Source organism: Panthera onca, chromosome B1, assembly GCF_046562875.1.
Source record: "Panthera onca isolate mPanOnc1 chromosome B1, mPanOnc1 haplotype 2, whole genome shotgun sequence".
Lineage (NCBI taxonomy): Eukaryota > Metazoa > Chordata > Mammalia > Carnivora > Felidae > Panthera > Panthera onca.
In genome coordinates, this window is record NC_138342.1 from 187,512,257 (window position 1) to 187,529,783 (window position 17,527).

At 44.9% G+C, this 17,527-nt stretch overlaps 1 protein-coding gene across 6 annotated transcripts in view; it reads left to right on the forward strand.

Annotated features, from left to right (window-relative positions):
• The window catches only part of FAT1 (FAT atypical cadherin 1), a 134,500-nt gene that overhangs the window by 101,726 nt on the left and 15,247 nt on the right, over positions 1-17,527 (forward strand). For all 6 annotated transcript variants that reach the window (XR_013555010.2, XM_078445351.2, XM_078445349.2 and 3 more), the window contains 11 exons: positions 80-4,147; positions 4,866-5,062; positions 7,416-7,569; positions 8,519-8,752; positions 9,571-9,960; positions 11,945-12,159; positions 12,412-12,549; positions 14,560-14,703; positions 15,531-15,728; positions 16,358-17,159; positions 17,310-17,441. Coding sequence is in view for 5 of the 6 variants with exons in the window: in XM_078445351.2 (XP_078301477.2) it covers positions 80-4,147; positions 4,866-5,062; positions 7,416-7,569; positions 8,519-8,752; positions 9,571-9,960; positions 11,945-12,159; positions 12,412-12,549; positions 14,560-14,703; positions 15,531-15,728; positions 16,358-17,159; positions 17,310-17,441 (6,672 nt within the window). In the remaining variant the exon portion in view is untranslated. The remainder of the gene's footprint in view (positions 1-79; positions 4,148-4,865; positions 5,063-7,415; positions 7,570-8,518; positions 8,753-9,570; positions 9,961-11,944; positions 12,160-12,411; positions 12,550-14,559; positions 14,704-15,530; positions 15,729-16,357; positions 17,160-17,309; positions 17,442-17,527) is intronic.

The following is a 17,527-nucleotide window of genomic DNA, read 5'->3' on the forward strand; positions in this document are numbered from 1 at the left end:
AAGTTTGTGTATCTCCAGCTATTACTTGTATTGGTGCTTGCATTTTTCTGTAACATGTTTTTACCCCCTCTCCTCCTAGGAAACATTGGAAATTCTTTTACCATTGATCCCATCTTGGGCTTAATAAAAACTGCCAAAGAATTAGATCGAAATAGCCAAGTGGAATATGACTTAATGGTGAAAGCTACCGATAAAGGGAATCCACCAATGAGTGAAATAACTTCTGTGCGTGTCTTTGTGACAATTGCTGACAATGCCTCTCCTAAGTTTACATCAAAAGAATATTCTGTTGAAATCAGCGAAACTGTCGGCATTGGGAGTTTTGTCGGAATGGTTACAGCGCAGAGTCAGTCGTCAGTGGTATATGAAATAAAAGATGGAAATGTAGCTGATGCTTTTGATATTAATCCACATTCTGGAAGTATCGTCACTCAGAAAGCCCTGGATTTTGAAACGTTGCCCATTTACACATTGATAATACAAGGAACTAACATGGCTGGTTTGTCTACTAACACAAGTGTTTTAGTGCATCTACAGGATGAAAATGACAACTTGCCAGTCTTCATGCAGGCAGAATATACGGGACTCATTAGCGAATCAGCTTCAACTAACAGCGTGGTCCTAACAGACAAAAATGTCCCATTAGTGATTCGAGCAACTGATGCTGATAAAGAATCCAATGCTCTGCTTGTGTATCACATTGTTGAACCATCTATACACAAATATTTTGCTATCGACTCTAGCACTGGTGCTATTCATACGGTACTGAGTTTGGACTATGAAGAAACAAGTACTTTTCACTTTACCGTACAAGTGCATGACATGGGGACACCACGTTTATTTGCTGAGTATGCAGCTAATGTGACTATACGTGTAATAGACATTAACGATTGCCCTCCTGTGTTCTCCAAATCATTATATGAAGCATCTCTTTTATTGCCAACATACAGAGGAGTAAAAGTCATCACGGTAAATGCTACGGATGCTGATTCAAGTGCATTCTCACAGTTGATGTACTCTATCACCGAGGGCAACATTGGGGAGAAGTTTTTTATGGACTACAAGACTGGCACTATAACTGTACAAAACACAACTCAGCTAAGAAGCCGCTATGAGTTAACCGTTAGAGCTTCTGATGGCAGATTTGTAAGCTTCACCTCTGTAAAAATTAATGTGAAAGAAAGCAAAGAAAGTCAACTGAAGTTTACCCAAGATTTCTACTCTGCAGTAGTGAAAGAGAATTCCACTGAAGCCAGAACGTTAGCTGTCATTAGTGCCATTGGGAACCCAATCAACGAGCCTTTGTTTTACCATATCCTCAACCCAGATCGCAGATTTAAAATAAGCCAGACTTCAGGAGTTCTGTCGACCACTGGCATACCATTTGATCGTGAACAGCAGGAGGCATTTGATGTGGTGGTAGAAGTGACCCAAGAACACAAGCCTTCAGCAGTGGCCCATGTCATTGTCAAGGTCAACATAGAAGACCAAAATGACAATGCACCAGTGTTTGTCAACCTTCCTTACTATGCTGTTGTTAAAGTGGATACCGTGGTGGGCCACGTTATTCGCTACGTCACCGCCGTTGATAGAGACAGTGGTAGAAATGGAGAAGTGCATTACTACCTTAAAGAGCATCACGAGCATTTTCAGATCGGATCCTCAGGTGAAATTTCACTGAAAAAGCAGTTTGAACCTGACACCTTAAATAAAGAATACCTTGTCACAGTGGTTGCAAAAGACGGAGGAGACCCAGCGTTTTCGGCTGAAGTGATAGTTCCGATCACTGTTATGAATAAAGCCATGCCTGTGTTTGAAAAACCTTTCTACAGCGCAGAGGTTCCAGAGAATATCCAGATGCACAGTCCGGTTGTCCACGTACAAGCCAACAGTCCAGAAGGGTTGAAAGTGTTCTACAGCATCACGGATGGAGATCCTTTCAGCCAGTTTACTGTTAACTTCAACACTGGAGTTATAAATGTCATAGCCCCTCTGGACTTCGAGTCCCACCCGGCTTATAAACTGAGCATACGAGCAACCGACTCCTTGACCGGTGCTCATGCTGAAGTATTTGTTGACATTATAGTGGAAGACATCAATGATAACCCTCCTGTGTTTGGTCAGCAGTCTTATGCCGCAACCCTGTCCGAGGCAGCTGTCATCGGCACGTCTGTCGTTCAAGTTAGAGCGACAGATTCTGATTCAGAACCAAATAGGGGAATTTCATACCATATGTTTGGGAACCATAGCAAGAGTCATGCTCATTTTCACATAGACAGCAGCACCGGCCTCGTTTCGCTAGTCCGAACTTTGGATTACGAGCAGTCCCAGCAGCACAAGATTTTTGTAAGGGCTCTGGACGGTGGCATGCCCCCCCTGAGCAGTGATGTGGTTGTGACAGTGGATGTCACGGACCTCAATGACAATCCGCCACTGTTTGACCAACAGATTTATGAAGCCAAAATCAGCGAACACGCCATGCATGGGCATTTCGTGACCTGTGTGAAAGCATATGATGCAGACAGCTCAGACGTAGGCAGGTTGGACTATTCCATTCTCTCTGGCAACGATCATAAGAATTTTGTCATTGACGGTGAAACGGGGATCGTCACGCTCTCAAACGTGCGCCGGCACACCTTGAAGCCATTTTATAGTCTTAACGTTTCTGTTTCTGATGGAGTTTTTAGGAGTTCAGCTCAGGTTCACGTAACTGTAATTGGAGGCAATTTGCACAGTCCTGTTTTTCTTCAGAGCGAGTATGAAGTGGAGTTAGCTGAAAATGCTCCCTTACACACGCTGGTGATCGAGGTCAAAGCAACTGATGGGGATTCTGGTATTTACGGTCACATCACTTACCATATTGTAAATGACTTTGCCAAAGACAGATTTTACACAAATGACAGAGGACAGATATTTACTTTGGAGAAACTTGATCGAGAAACTCCAGCAGAGAAAGTAATCTCAGTTCGTTTAATGGCTAAGGATGCCGGTGGAAAAGTTGCTTTCTGCACCATTAATGTCATCCTTACAGATGACAATGATAACGCACCCCAGTTTCGAGCAACCAAGTATGAAGTGGACATTGGGTCCAGTGCTCCCAAAGGGACATCCGTCGTTAAAGTTCTTGCAAGTGATGCCGATGAGGGATCCAATGCCGATGTCACCTATGCCATTGAAGCAGATTCGGAAAGTGTCAAGGAGAATTTGGAAATTAACAAACTATCGGGCATAATTACTACAAAAGAAAGCTTAATTGGCTTAGAAAATGAGTTCTTCACTTTCTTTGTGAGAGCTGTGGATAGTGGGTCTCCGTCAAGGGAATCTGTGGTTCCTGTCTATGTTAAAATACTTCCACCAGAAATACAACTTCCAAAATTTTCGGAACCGTTTTATACCTATACGGTTTCAGAAGACATGCCTATTGGAACAGAGATAGACCTCATCCGAGCAGAACATAGTGGGACCGTTCTTTACAGCCTAATCAAAGGGAACACTCCTGAAAGTAACAGGGATGAGTTCTTTGTCATTGACAGACAGAGCGGCAGACTGAAACTTGAAAAGAGTCTTGATCATGAAACGACTAAGTGGTACCAGTTTTCCATACTTGCCAGGTGCGCTCATGAGGACTACGAGGTGGTGGCATCTGTAGATGTTAGCATCCAAGTGAAAGATGCAAATGATAACAGCCCTGTGTTAGAGTCTAACCCGTATGAGGCTTTTATTGTTGAAAACCTGCCAGCGGGGAGTAGAGTCATCCAGGCCAGGGCATCTGATCTGGATTCAGGAACCAATGGCCAAGTCATGTACAGTCTAGATCAGTCACAAAGTGTGGAAGTCATCGAATCTTTTGCCATTAACATGGAGACAGGCTGGATTACGACCCTCAAGGAACTTGACCATGAAGAGAGAGACCATTACCAGATTAAAGTGGTTGCATCAGATCACGGTGAAAAGGTCCAGCTCTCCTCCACGGCCATCGTGGATGTTACTGTCACCGACGTCAACGACAGCCCCCCACGATTCACGGCAGAGATATACAAAGGGACCGTGAGCGAAGATGACCCACCAGGCGGTGTCATCGCCATCTTAAGTACCACAGATGCCGATTCTGAAGAACTTAATAGACAAGTTACCTATTACATAACAGGTAAAACATTGAAGCAAAATGGTTTAAGTTAAAAATAAATCGGATTAGAGGTATAAATTTTGAAATACAGTATTTTAGGGAGATCGGGAGTTAAAGGGATGATTTTAGTTAAGTAAGTCTAAAATAAGTAGCAATAACATCTCTTAGGCTACAATGAAGAGGGCTAACAGTTGTCATTAGACTGTTTTTGTTTTGAATGTTGATTTTTGAGAGTGAGAGCGTGAAAGCAGGGGAGGGGCAGAAAGAGAGAGGATCTGAAGCAGGCTCCAGGCTCTGAGCTGTCAGCACAGAGCCCAACATGAGGCTTGAACTCCCGAACCGTGAGATCATGACCCGAGCCGAAGTTGGAGTCTTAGCCAACTGAGCTACCCAGGCACACTCCTAGACTGTTTTTTGATTTTTATGACTCATTCTGTTGAACTTAGCAAATGATAAATATGTATAACAACTATAGTTTCCATATAGGGTAACGTATTGTTTAGTAGGCTTTTATGTTTTCTTTAGCTTAATGCTGTGTTTCGGTACACATTTTAATGCCTTGATGTTTTGGTGGTGGTGGGAGTAACTGGGAAAGTTAATAAGCCAAATTTAAATGTAGTAATTTTTTAAAAAACCCTTAATTCTTTTAAACCATAACACTAAATGTATTTATTTCTCCTGTCAATTAGTTCTTTACTTATTTCAGCCAATTTGTCCTCTTCCTCCATTGATTTAATAGGAGGAGATCCTTTGGGACAGTTTGCTATTGAAAATATACAGAATGAATGGAAGGTGTTTGTGAAGAAACCTCTGGACAGGGAAAAAAGGGACAATTATCTTCTGACTATCACGGCAACCGATGGGACCTTCTCCTCAAAAGCCATAGTTGAAGTGAAAGTTCTTGATGCAAATGACAACAGTCCAGTCTGTGAAAAGGTAGGCGGTTCTTTCTTTATGTATTACGAATTTGGATTTCTTTCTGAACCTTTCATTCGGACTCTCCTGTGGCGCTGGCTGTAATTCAGATGCGTTTCGTATGATAGCCGGTGAGCATTTAAGCAGAGGTGAGTGTTGAGTGGGGCAAGAGTTGGATCAGCTCCAGAACTATTTTGGGAAATGCTCAGTAGTTGGAACAGCTCATTCACAGATGCTGTAAATTACAGACAAGATTGCAGTTATGTTTAACTCTAAAAATGCTTTGTGAAGATTTCATTCCCCTTATTGGGGGCTGAGCCCATTTTGGGGGCACTGGCTGTTCTACACGAGGTCTGTGAGGGTGCTCCGCAGCTCTGGGGCCCGTTGAATATGAGAACACATACACCAAGAAGGAGCCGTTCCCATCCAAGCCTGCGGTGGGAGGACCGGGGCAGGAGTGCTCCCGGGGAGGGGCGGGGGTGTCAGCCTTTGGGAGGTGGTGATTAGATCGGCAGAGGAGTTGGGACTCCGTCCTAGAGAAGAGAGGACCTCGGAACCCGTTGTGTTTGGAAGGTGGAGCTGCCGTGAGCCAAGAGTTGCTTACAGAAGACACGTTCGTTCGGTAGTGTCGTGTACACTTGGATGAGCGCGAGTGAGAGCACGGGGTGGAGGCGGCCAAAGGCACGAAGGGACAAAAGACGGTGCAGAGCGCAAGCTGGTGCCCGTGGTGCCGCCTGCGGGTGACAACATGGCAGGCGTGTGATGTCGGGATTGACTGCCATTTCCTACAGAAGCGAGTGGGAGAAAGACCCAGATAAAAGCCTGGGGCGGGGTTGGCTTAAGAGGAAGCGTGTTGTGGTCTGTATTGGACTCATTAAGTGTAGGGTCACGGGACATCCAGTCGAATCGGTTTTGTAGACGTTTAGAGACAGTGAGATTGAAGATGGGCAGGGATGCAAACTTGGCCGTTTCTTTGGATGACGGACAATGGAATCCATCCGAGAGGATGATCACGAAAAGGGACAGAGTACCTGTGGGTATTTCCTCTCCTAGGGAGAAGGGAGGAGGAGACCCCTACCAGGGCAGTGTTACTGAGAGGGCAGGAGCCGAGGATTCTTAGGAGGCAGGACAGCAAATGGGGGTTTGGCTGCTGAACAGATGATGGAGCTGTGGAAGCGAACTGTGGGACTCTGAGACTGGCTTGGAGGCGGAGGGCTCGGCATCATGATGCGGACAGGTGCCTGGTTGCAGGGAGGGCGCGTGTCAGTAGGCACATAGATTCGTCCACCGAAGAAAGAGGAGAGTCTGAGGAAGGAAGAAGAGTGGTAGATGAAGGGAAGGCTGGGGAAGAGAGCGGGGAAGACGGTCTGGAAGAGGGACAGAGGAGATGAGCAGTGTCACAGCTGTGGCAAGGGACGGAGCCGTTCTCAGGGAAATAGAGCAGAGTCAGCAGGGAAGGGAGCTTCAGAGGAGGGAGGACTTCATTCCCATCCATGTCTCTACTTTTTGGCAACAGTATCGTGTACGGCTGGGGGTTGGTTAAGTCTGTGTGTGTCGTACAGAAAATAAATGTGTGCGTCTTATTGTGTTTTTCTTTTAAACACTCGCACATTACTTGGATATGATGCGCTGTCATCTTTGAGAATAATAAAATTAAGATATTAGCTCATTTGAAATCATCAGTGTTGCAAAAGTATCCTGTTTCATGAGTCATAAAGTGTAGTTCATCTAGAATTGAGCTCATCTTAAGAAAAAAAAAAAAATCAACAGAATCTTACCTGTTAGCCTTGTGTGTTGGTTGATAGCATGGATTTCTAATGAGTTGGAACTGGAAAAAAGTGTTGATTATGTTTGAGTTCAGTCAGATGGGAAGGGTGGGGGCAGGGTAACAGAAGAGTCCTGGCCATGGTGTCACTTGCACTCACCCTGGTGACCTGGGGGAATCTTTGTTTTCTCCATGACATGAGGATCACGTCTGTCTCCACTGCAGTTACCTGGCTCTGTGTTAGGAAAGATTGCAAATAATAACTTCCTGTATTGAAAATAGACAGGATGTAACAGGTATTGACTCACCAATTTTCAGATAAGTTAAACATGAAACCAACTTAAAGACACAAAGTATTCAGAATTCTGTAGGTTAAATGTCAGATCAGACTCTTTCATTGATACAGAGGAATTACCTGTGACGTGACTCCTTTTTGTTTTAAATATGTTTTGTAAGAAGAATCGGTTTCAAAAGCTCCTCGGATTTTTAAATTCTGTCATTTCCCACATTTTCTGTGACCAAAGTTAAATGATTATTTTTTCTGTTATTCCCTTGGCAGTCATGTTAACGCTTAATGTTTTATGTTCGTGGTATTCAAAATCTTTGTAGAGCTTATATTCGGAAACGATTCCAGAAGATGCCTTTCCCGGGAAGCTGATCATGCAGGTGTCTGCTACAGATGCAGATATCCGCTCCAATGCTGAAATTACTTACACATTATTTGGTCCAGGGGCAGAAAAGTTCAGACTAAATCCAGACACAGGTAAGATGGGGCTTGGGGCAAAATTAACCATGTTCCAGCAAAGTCATTTCAGATATAGGTGGTCTGAGGTCACATATAAAATTTGAAATTATATCCTGTTCCTTGAAAATTTACTCTGATGCTACAAAATTGGCATCTTTTAGAATTAGAAATCTACACAGCAATTTAGTGTGTAAAATTTGGGATAAGATAAAAAAAAATTGACAACAATATCGCCTACTTGAACCCAGAATTTAAAATTTAGTTTTTAATAGTAACTTTAAAAAAAACTCCATAATTGGGTGCCTGGATGGCTCAGTCGGTTGAGCGTCTGACTCTAGCTCAGGTCATGATCTCACAGTTCGTGAGTTCAAGCCCAGAGCCTGGAGCCTGCTTCGGATTCTGTGTCTCCCTCTCTCTCTGCCCCTCCCCTGCTCATGCTCTCTCTCTCTCTCAAAGATGAATAAACATTAAAAAAAAAAAAAAAAACACAACTCCATAATTTAAGTATATCTCAAACTTTGTGCTTTATCTGTTTTGTATATAGTTGATGTATACCATGATGAATGGTATTGTTTGTCTTTATATCTTTAAGACTGTTAGATTGTTTTCTCTCTTACAGTTTGTATTTTGTTAATATCAGGAGTCCAAGTAACAGTTTTCTGGGAGTTCCACCCCCCAGAACTAATTGTAAACATATGAATCTGTAAGTCAATTTAAAAATATTTTAAATTTGGAAAACAGGTAGCTTTTATTTTTTTTTATTTTTATTTTTTTTTAAAAAGCTAGCTCCCAGCAGGGTTTGGAAACCTGGATCTCCGTGTGCTCCTGCAGCCGTTGACTCTATAGCATTGATAAAATTGCTGCTCCAAAATTTTGTCATTGTAAGAGGGAAAGGGGAAGAAATAGATGTGCATTTGCATCTCACACCTTAAACTTCAAGTGAATCCACTTTTTTGTTTGTTTTCAGGTGAACTGAAAACATTAGCCCCCCTTGATCGTGAGGAGCAAGCAGTTTATAACCTGCTCGTCAAGGCCACAGATGGAGGGGGTAGATTCTGCCAAGCCAGTATTGTGCTCACATTAGAAGATGTGAATGATAACGCCCCTGAATTCTCAGCCGATCCGTACGCCATCACCGTGTTCGAGAACACAGAGCCTGGGACGCTGTTGACTAGGGTCCAGGCCACGGACGCAGATGCAGGTACCGTCCAGCTGATGCCGTTGGCTTCAGTCTGTGCTCTGAGATCTTAGGAACCTCATCCCCAATTGGGTATCTTTAACTTACTGACCTTATGCATATTGATTAACTCACTGTTGTATTTTTTAATTCCTCAGCATTAAAAATGGAATGAAATCTTTAGGGTAATGAATCCATTTTTTATTCACGTTTGAAGTCTCAAAATTGTGCCTGTGCACGTACCATTGTAAGACATCTGTGGTGTCCCTAAAATTACGGTCAGAGACTGTATTAACGGATCTTCATATCCAATTGAATTAATCAGTGAAGTGTTATTTTATGAATAAACCATTAGTGACGTAGAGATTTTAATGTGGGCACAGAACAGCAAATGTTACACTGCTGTAGTTTTATAAGCCTTTCACAATTTTTATGGAGAATATAATAGTCTAGGATACGTATTTATAATCTTTCGATAGAGAAAACAATTTCTTAAGTCATACTAATACTGAAGAATTAAAGCAATAACAAAAATACCACTTTTCAAATAAATCTTTGACACTGCGGCTAAATCATAGATTTCATTTTAAAAGACCTGCTGGGTACTGCAGGACCATATGCTGTAGAATTCAGTCTTAAAAAGCCAGGTAGCTATGGAATTGTATTTGTTTTAGGTTAGTAAGTTGTCAGTGAAAATGTTTGCTTTTTAAAGATCAGAGTCCTAGGAACGTCTCAGTAACGAGTGTTCGCATTTTCCTTTTAAAACATGCTACACGTTTTTTCAAAAAATAATTTAAATTTCTTGAAATAAAACTCTCTGACATGATGTCGTGTGTCAACAGGACTGAATCGGAAGATCTCCTACTCGCTGATTAACTCTGCTGACGGGCAGTTCTCCATTAATGAATTCTCCGGAATCCTTCAGTTAGAAAAGCCCTTGGACCGAGAAGTGCGGGCCGTGTACACCCTTACCCTGAAAGCCGTAGACCAGGGTTTGCCGAGGAGGCTGACGGCTACCGGCACTGTTGTGGTGTCCGTCTTGGATATAAATGACAACCCCCCTGTGTTTGAATACCGTGAGTACGGCGCCACCGTGTCTGAGGACATTCTTCTCGGCACAGAAGTTCTCCAGGTGTATGCGGCCAGTCGGGATATCGAAGCGAATGCAGAAATCACCTACTCGATAATAAGTGGAAACGAACATGGAAAATTCAGCATAGACTCCAAAACAGGTAACCTGCCCTGAAAATGAGAAGAAGGCCTTTATTCTGCCAAAAAAGGCGAGATGGCCCAGCATGTTAGGCAGTACAGAGTGCCAGCTCGTAGATAGATCGGCAGTAGATCCTTTAAAAAGATGAAGGTTCTCAGTGCCTTCGACGTTTAAGCGGGGAAATGAAAGCACACTCCAGGAATTCAGTCGAGATGTCCGATGCATTACACGAGTAAAGAGCAAGAGTGGGAGGTGGTGGGGGGTCTTGCGCAATGGCTACTCGTTCTCCATATCGAGTCCACGTGAAGTAGCTTAAGGGAAACCATAGTTTCCGCCTCTTCGATCCCAGTGTCTGTAGGAGGCATCTGATAATTCATTAAAACTGACGTCTTTCATACGCTAGGTATATAGAATAGCCGAAGTACTTTGAATCTCAATGAATAACTATCCACAAGGTCAAGAGTTGCAGGAGGTATTGACTCCTGCTCCATACACCCTTTTGTCATCTTGTTAACCTGTGGTCTAAGCTGTTCGAATGTTCTACAAAGTCACTGCATTCAAACTGTATTTAATTGAGTGTGACTATTTCAGATGAGGAGCAGGTGTGTGTTGATGGGATTTTAAAACGTAGTTTTAATGCATACTGTAGAATTCTTACTTTTAGGGCTTTTTAATAGGACGGACTGTAAGGAAACGAAAGGTGTTAAAGGAATCGTTAAATCAAAAAGATTTTATTTTATTTTTAAAAATTTACATCCAAATTAGTTAGCATACAGTGCAACAGTGATTTCAGGAGTAGATTCCTTAGTGCCCCTTAACCATTTAGCCCATCCCCCTTCCCACACCCCCTCCACTAACCCTCAGTTTGTTCTCCATATTTATGAGTCTCTTCTGTTTTGTCCCCCTCCCTGTTTTTATATTGTTTTTGGTTCCCTTCCCTTATGTTCGTCTGTTTTGTCTCTTAAAGTCCTCATATGAGTGAAGTCATATGATTTTTGTCTTTCTCTAATTTCGTTTAGCATAATACCCTCCAGTTCCATCCACCTAGTTGCACATGGCAAGATTTCATTCTTTTGATTGCCGAGTAATACTCCATTGTATATATATATACCACATTTTCTTTATCCATTCATCCATCGATGGACATTTGGGCTCTTTCCATACTTTGGCTATTGTTGATAGTGCTGCTATAAACACGGGGTGCATGTGTCCCTTCGAAACAGTACATCTCTATCCCTTGGATAAATGCCTAGTAGTGCAATTGCTGGGTCGTAAGGTAGTTCTATTTTTAGTTTTTTGAGGAACCTCCATAGTGTTTTCCAGAGTGGCTGCACCAGCTTGTATTCCCAAAAAAGAGTGTTTTTTTTTTTAATGATAGGATGTAAATAGTTATTCTGGAGACATAAAACAAGATATACGTTTCTATAAAAGAAAAACAATGAGGAGGAAAATATAAGCCAAAAAGTAGAATTCTTACGTCTCCTTTTTATTGTACTGTAGTGGCATCCATAGTAAACTATGGTTTAGAAGAAAGAAGAAATATAATTTTATAGTGGAATGTGGGTAGTATTGACTGGGAAAGCAATTTATGTATCACAGAGAAATAAGTAAGGATCTAGGAATAGGCAAATTCATAACTTTAAATTGCTGAATGAAGAAATTAGAAAACACATATAAATGATAGGGGCGCCTGGGTGGCTCAGTCAGTTAAACATCTGACTTCGGCTCAGGTCACGAACTCAGTTTTTCAGTTCAAACACCACGTTGGGCTCTATGCTGACAGCTCAGAGCCTGGCACCTGCTTCAGATTCTGTGTCTCTCTCTGCCCCTCCTCTGCTGGTGCTGTGTTTCTCTCAAGAATAAACAAACATTAAAATTTATATATAAATGATAAATGTTTGAAGTAGAAATTAGAAATGGTTTGTTTAAAAGTTTCGATTTCAGTCACAGTAGGAGGAAGTGGTGGCATTTTAAAGTAATGAAGGTCATTTTGATTTTCTGTGCAGGGGCCATCTTTATCATTGAGAACCTGGATTATGAAAGCTCTCATGAATATTACCTGACTGTAGAGGCCACTGACGGGGGGACACCTTCATTAAGTGATGTGGCCACTGTGAGCATTAACGTAACCGATGTCAATGACAACTCCCCTGTGTTCAGCCAAGACACCTACACAGCAGTGATCAGCGAAGATGCCGTCCTTGAGCAGTCTGTCATCACGGTGTGTATTTCCTCCCCTACCGTGTTCTTCTTCTGGATCTTTGCAAGAAATTTCAGGAAGACCGATTCAGTTTTTGTTGTGGCCTTACTCGAAAATAATTGGAAGATGGGGAAATGTCTTTTGTTACCCTAGTCCATTACTGACTCTATTATAAATGATTGCCTTATAACAGCTAGTTATTGATGGTAAAAAAGCTTGCTTCATAGACCCCTTCCTCAGCTGTCTCCTAAGTAGGAGCGTGATGTCTTCTAGGTTATGGCTGACGATGCTGACGGACCTTCGAACAGCCACATCCGCTATTCAATTACAGATGGCAATCAAGGAAGTCCATTTACAATTGACCCTGCCCGGGGAGAAGTAAAAGTGACCAGGCTTCTCGACCGGGAAACAGTACGTGCAAAACTTTGGCTTAAATTGTTTACAGATTACCAAGTCGGTAAATAGAAGCTCCTTGTCCACTTAATGGGAGGCACCAGAAGGGTACAACCAACCTTGTTCTCAGGCAGTGAGAAGTAAGACCTAAATACTGGAAAAGCAATTCCAGTACGAAAATCTCTAGAACAGAAGAGATGTGTTTCATACTGATAGAAGTTTGCATAACAAAAGTTCCTGTTCAGGAAGAAACTACTATGGGCTCTGGTGTTTGGAGGCACTTCATGGAGCTAGAAGCTGGGTTTTCAGTAATGGCAGGCTCAGAAAGCCATAGGTGTGGAGAGGCGAGTCGCCGTGAGGAACCGCATGAACAGAGACGTGGAAGACGTGGCAAGTACTTAGGTGATCCTACTAGATTGTGTTGGAGTAGAGGAGTCCTGGTGAGAAGTGAGGGACGCGTGCTAGGACGGGGTTCTAGGAACAGAGCAGAGGTTCACGCTGGCTGCTGCAGGCACAGGGAGCCGCTGAGTATTGGGGAGCCCGGGAGCGACTGGCCGAGGTGACTGTGCGGGTGAGCACCACGGTAGGCCTGAGTGGGGTGTAACATCGTGAGCCACCAGGCAGGTAGGAAGCCCAGGGCCCGGGGCTCTGTGGTGAGACACCGAGAGGCTGATTGGGAAGTGCCGTGACGCGCGAGCAGACAGATGCAGAAGCTTCGTGAAGGAGGCCTTAGAATCTGTGAAGCTGAGACACGGCCCCACGTAGGAAGCGGTGGTGGCAGAGATGCCGGCTCCCCTCCAATGTAATGGTAATGGGGTGCTGTAATGGGGTGGTGCCCTCCGAGCGAAACGGGGCATTGTGAGGCTGCAGAAGCCTAGCGCCGGGAGAGGTTGTGGCACATGGTTTTTGACGTTGTTTTAGAGGAGAGTGACATACGTAAGTAGAAATACTCAGCCCGGATTCAGAGAGTTTACTCAAACTTCAGAAACTCGAAAGCCAGGAACACGGAGATGGCACAGGCCTCCGGAGAGGATTGTGGAGGCAGTCCGAGGTGATTAGATAAATGCGAGCAACTGACGAGAGGAAAGCCAGGCGGAAGTTCTGTCCCTCATGTGTCTCTCTGTCCCTCTGCTAACACTCACAGGCAGGGAGCTGCCTAGGGAGGTCATGAAGTGAGGAAGTGCAAAGATAGGACACTGCTGATCAGAGAGTCTAGTTTCAGAACAGTAACAGGTAAAGGGAAGATTAGAGGGACTTGGGGAAATAGTGATGAGCTACCTCCTGAAAGGCCGAATTCTTTCATTCCTTCTCTGACCTGTTCTTTTGAGCAGAGACTTTCCAAGAGTTTAGGAAGCATGACTGGTTAGCCTTCAGGCTGCTGTACTGTTGGGCTGAACAAATTTAGGACTTGTGACCGGTGCGCTTGTCCGCTCCTTTAATGCGCTAACGTCCGACAGGAGCCCGCAGAGGAGATGGCGCGTGCGCCCCAGGCCATTTGCCCTTCTCTGTTGGGCATCCTTTAGGACTAAGAGTCGGCAGAACATCCGCTGGGGATTTAGCCCCCTTTCTGGCTTCTTCCACCTCTCATTCTGGAAGGAGAGAGCTTAACAGGGGACTGCCCTAGAACAGAATCTACCTCACTCTATACAGCTTCTTTTGACGAGGTCAGTTTGTCCTGAGAGAGTCAGACAGCTGGCTGCGGTCCACGTGTAAAAGCGATGGGGGAGGGTGATCTGGAGCGTCCTGAGGTGTCGAAGAGGGGCTACGACAGCTCTCCTCTGCTTCTGGCTGACGGTCCCATTTAGGCCTTAGAGGAGGCGGCTGCCCCTGTCGCGCACGCTCCGTTGTGTAGCTCTTCACGGCGCGCCCGTCTGTAGCTTGGGGAGTCGCCCACATCCAAGGCAGCACGCGGCCGGGGATGACGGTCGCCCAGATCTGCCCTTGTGGGTGGTCAGCAGTCTGCTTCTGATGGAGCCCCATTCTCAGGCCTCGTGAAATTGGCATGTGTTCTGTCTTGTCCCGGGAAAGATTTCAGGTTACACACTCACAGTCCAGGCTTCTGATAACGGCAGTCCGCCCAGGGTCAACACGACTACCGTGAATATCGACGTGTCAGACGTCAACGACAACGCTCCGGTCTTCTCCAAGGGAAACTACAGTGTCATTATCCAGGTAACCTTGAGGCGCTGAGTTTGTCGGGCACATTCCTTTTGAAAGGAGCTCATGCGTTGGCTTCGTTGTTTGTTTGAAATCTCTTTCTTTTCCAAAGAGTACTTTTAGGAAAATGAGATGAGTAAAATGAGGGGGGGGGTCTCCATCAGTACTAAGATGAGCATTTTCAAGGTGCAACCAAGCTTTTCTCTCTTCTTTTTGTACTTTGGTTTTTAAGACATTCTCACTGGCTTGGTCCTTAATCTTGTTTTCTGCTGGCTTTTTTTTTTTTTTTTTTTTTTTTTTAGTTGATTTATTTTGAGAGAGAGCGAGCGCTCATGCACACAAGTTGGGGAGGGGCAGACAGGGAGAGAGAGAATTCCAAGGAGGTTCCATGCTGGCCGTGCAGAGCCTGACAAGGGGCTTGAACTCAATAACCGTGAGATCACGACCTGAGCTGAAATGAGACCCTTAACCGACTGAGCCACCCAGGCGCCCCCATCTGCCCGCCGGTTTCCGAGAGGCGTCAGAGAATCGACTCCACCTCTTCTCCTTTTCTCCTCCCCCACTCCACCCTTCTTCCACTCCCGCTACCCACACATGCTTTCTTCTCACACATTCCCTCCCCTCCAGCCCTGTCCAAATCCCCACCTTCCCCCCTCCTCCCCTTTCCTTCCCATCAATGCCCACCGCAACCCCCCCACCCCCCCGAACCTTCCTGTCAAATGGAGCCGCAGGGAGACATTGTTTTCCGTATACTCCGTTTTATAGAAAACTTGCCTGTGTCTCTTGCCATGTAGATTGGGTTTTATTGCAAGTCGTGTGCGTTTTGGTTCTCTTCGGTGCAGGAAAATAAGCCTGTGGGTTTCAGCGTACTGCAGCTGGTAGTGACCGACAGGGACTCCTCGCATAACGGCCCACCCTTCTTCTTTACCGTTGTGAGTGGGAATGACGATGGAGTGTTTGAAGTGGACCAGCAAGGGGTCCTTCTCACATCAGCTGCCATAAAGAGGAAGGTGAAAGATCATTACCTACTGCATGTGAAGGTATGAAGGTCTTCAGGATTTTATATTGTGGATTTCTAGAGAAGGGGTCCTTTGCTGGCTCTAGAAATAAAATGAGTAGAATTGTGGGTTTTTGTTCTGTGGTGGGTTTTTTTTCCTTCTTTTTGCCGTTCCTTTTTTCTTTTAAATGTATATGTATTTTTGAGAGAGAGAGAGAGAGAGAGAGGGCACGAGCCATCAGAGGGGGGAGGGGCAGAGAGGGAGGGAGACAGGATCTGAAGCAGGCTCCAGGCTCTGAGCTGTCAGCCCAGAGGCCGAGGTAGGGCTTGAACTCACAAACTGTGAGATCGTGACCTGCGCCGAAGGGAGACACTCAACTGCCTGAGCCGCCCAGGTGCCCTCTTACCTTCGTTTTTATCCCACTGCACTTTGCGGGGCCCGTGTATCCACATGATACTTTATCACAGATGTTAATGGAGCTCACCTCCCTTAGGAATTCGTGAAAGGGCTGTAGAGAAGTATTTATTCTTGTCCTTAATAGGCTTCTTGTTTAGAAGTATTTCATGGCAACTTTTTAAAACTTGAGTGAGGGAAGCCAGATTTTTATTAAGAAGTTAACGATGACCTAAGACCAAGGTGTTGTCGTGTCTTTGGTTTTAATTTCCTCATAGGTGGCCGATAACGGAAAGCCTCAGTTGTCGTCTTTGACGTATATTGACATTCGGGTCATTGAGGAGAGTGTGTATCCGCCTGCGATCTTGCCACTAGAGATTTTCATTACTGCTTTTGGAGAGGAATACTCAGGCGGTGTCATCGGGAAGATTCACGCAACGGACCAGGACGTGTATGACACTTTAAGCTATAGTCTTGATCCGCAGATGGGCAACCTCTTCTCTGTTTCCAGCACAGGGGGTAAGCTGATAGCACACAGAAAGCTAGATGTAGGGCAGTACCTTCTCAATGTCAGCGTAACCGATGGGAAATTCACGACGGTGGCGGACATCACGGTGCACATCAGACAGATAACCCAGGAGATGCTGAACCACACCGTCGCCGTCCGCTTCGCCAACCTCACTCCGGAAGAATTCGTTGGTGACTACTGGCGCAACTTCCAGCGAGCTTTGCGGAACATCCTGGGCGTGAGGAGGAATGACGTCCAGATCGTTAGTTTGCAGCCCTCCGAACCCCATCCGCATCTGGATGTCTTGCTTTTCGTAGAGAAATCAGGGAGTGCCCAGGTTTCAACCAAACTACTTCTGCACAAGATCAATTCTTCTGTGACTGATCTCGAGGAAATCATGGGTGTTAGGATCCTGGACGTGTTCCAGAAGCTCTGTGCAGGGCTGGACTGCCCGTGGAAGTTCTGTGATGAAAAGGTGACTGTGGACGAGAACGTTATGTCGACGCACAGCACGGCCAGACTGAGTTTCGTGACTCCCCGCCACCACAGGACAGCTGTGTGTCTCTGCCAAGGTAACGCACATAAGTCGGGAAACAGGCGGTACGGATCATTTCGCGTGCAGCCTTTGAAGGCTACACACGAATCGTTTTCTTGAATTTCTTGAAGTTCCTGTTAATGGGCTTTCCCCCCTCTCCTGTCTCTTCTTCTGTTGTTTTTTACAGAGGGAAGATGCCCAGTTGTCCATCATGGATGTGAAGACAGTCCATGCCCTGAGGGATCTGAATGTATCTCTGATCCCAGAGAGGAGAAATACACCTGTGTCTGCCCGGGTGGCAAGTTTGGTCAGTGCCCAGGTGAGAGTTCAGTGATGAGGGGTGCTTCCGTTTGAAAAAGTCACTTCCAGTGTTCCTTGCCATTGTTTTTTGTTTTTTGTTTTTTG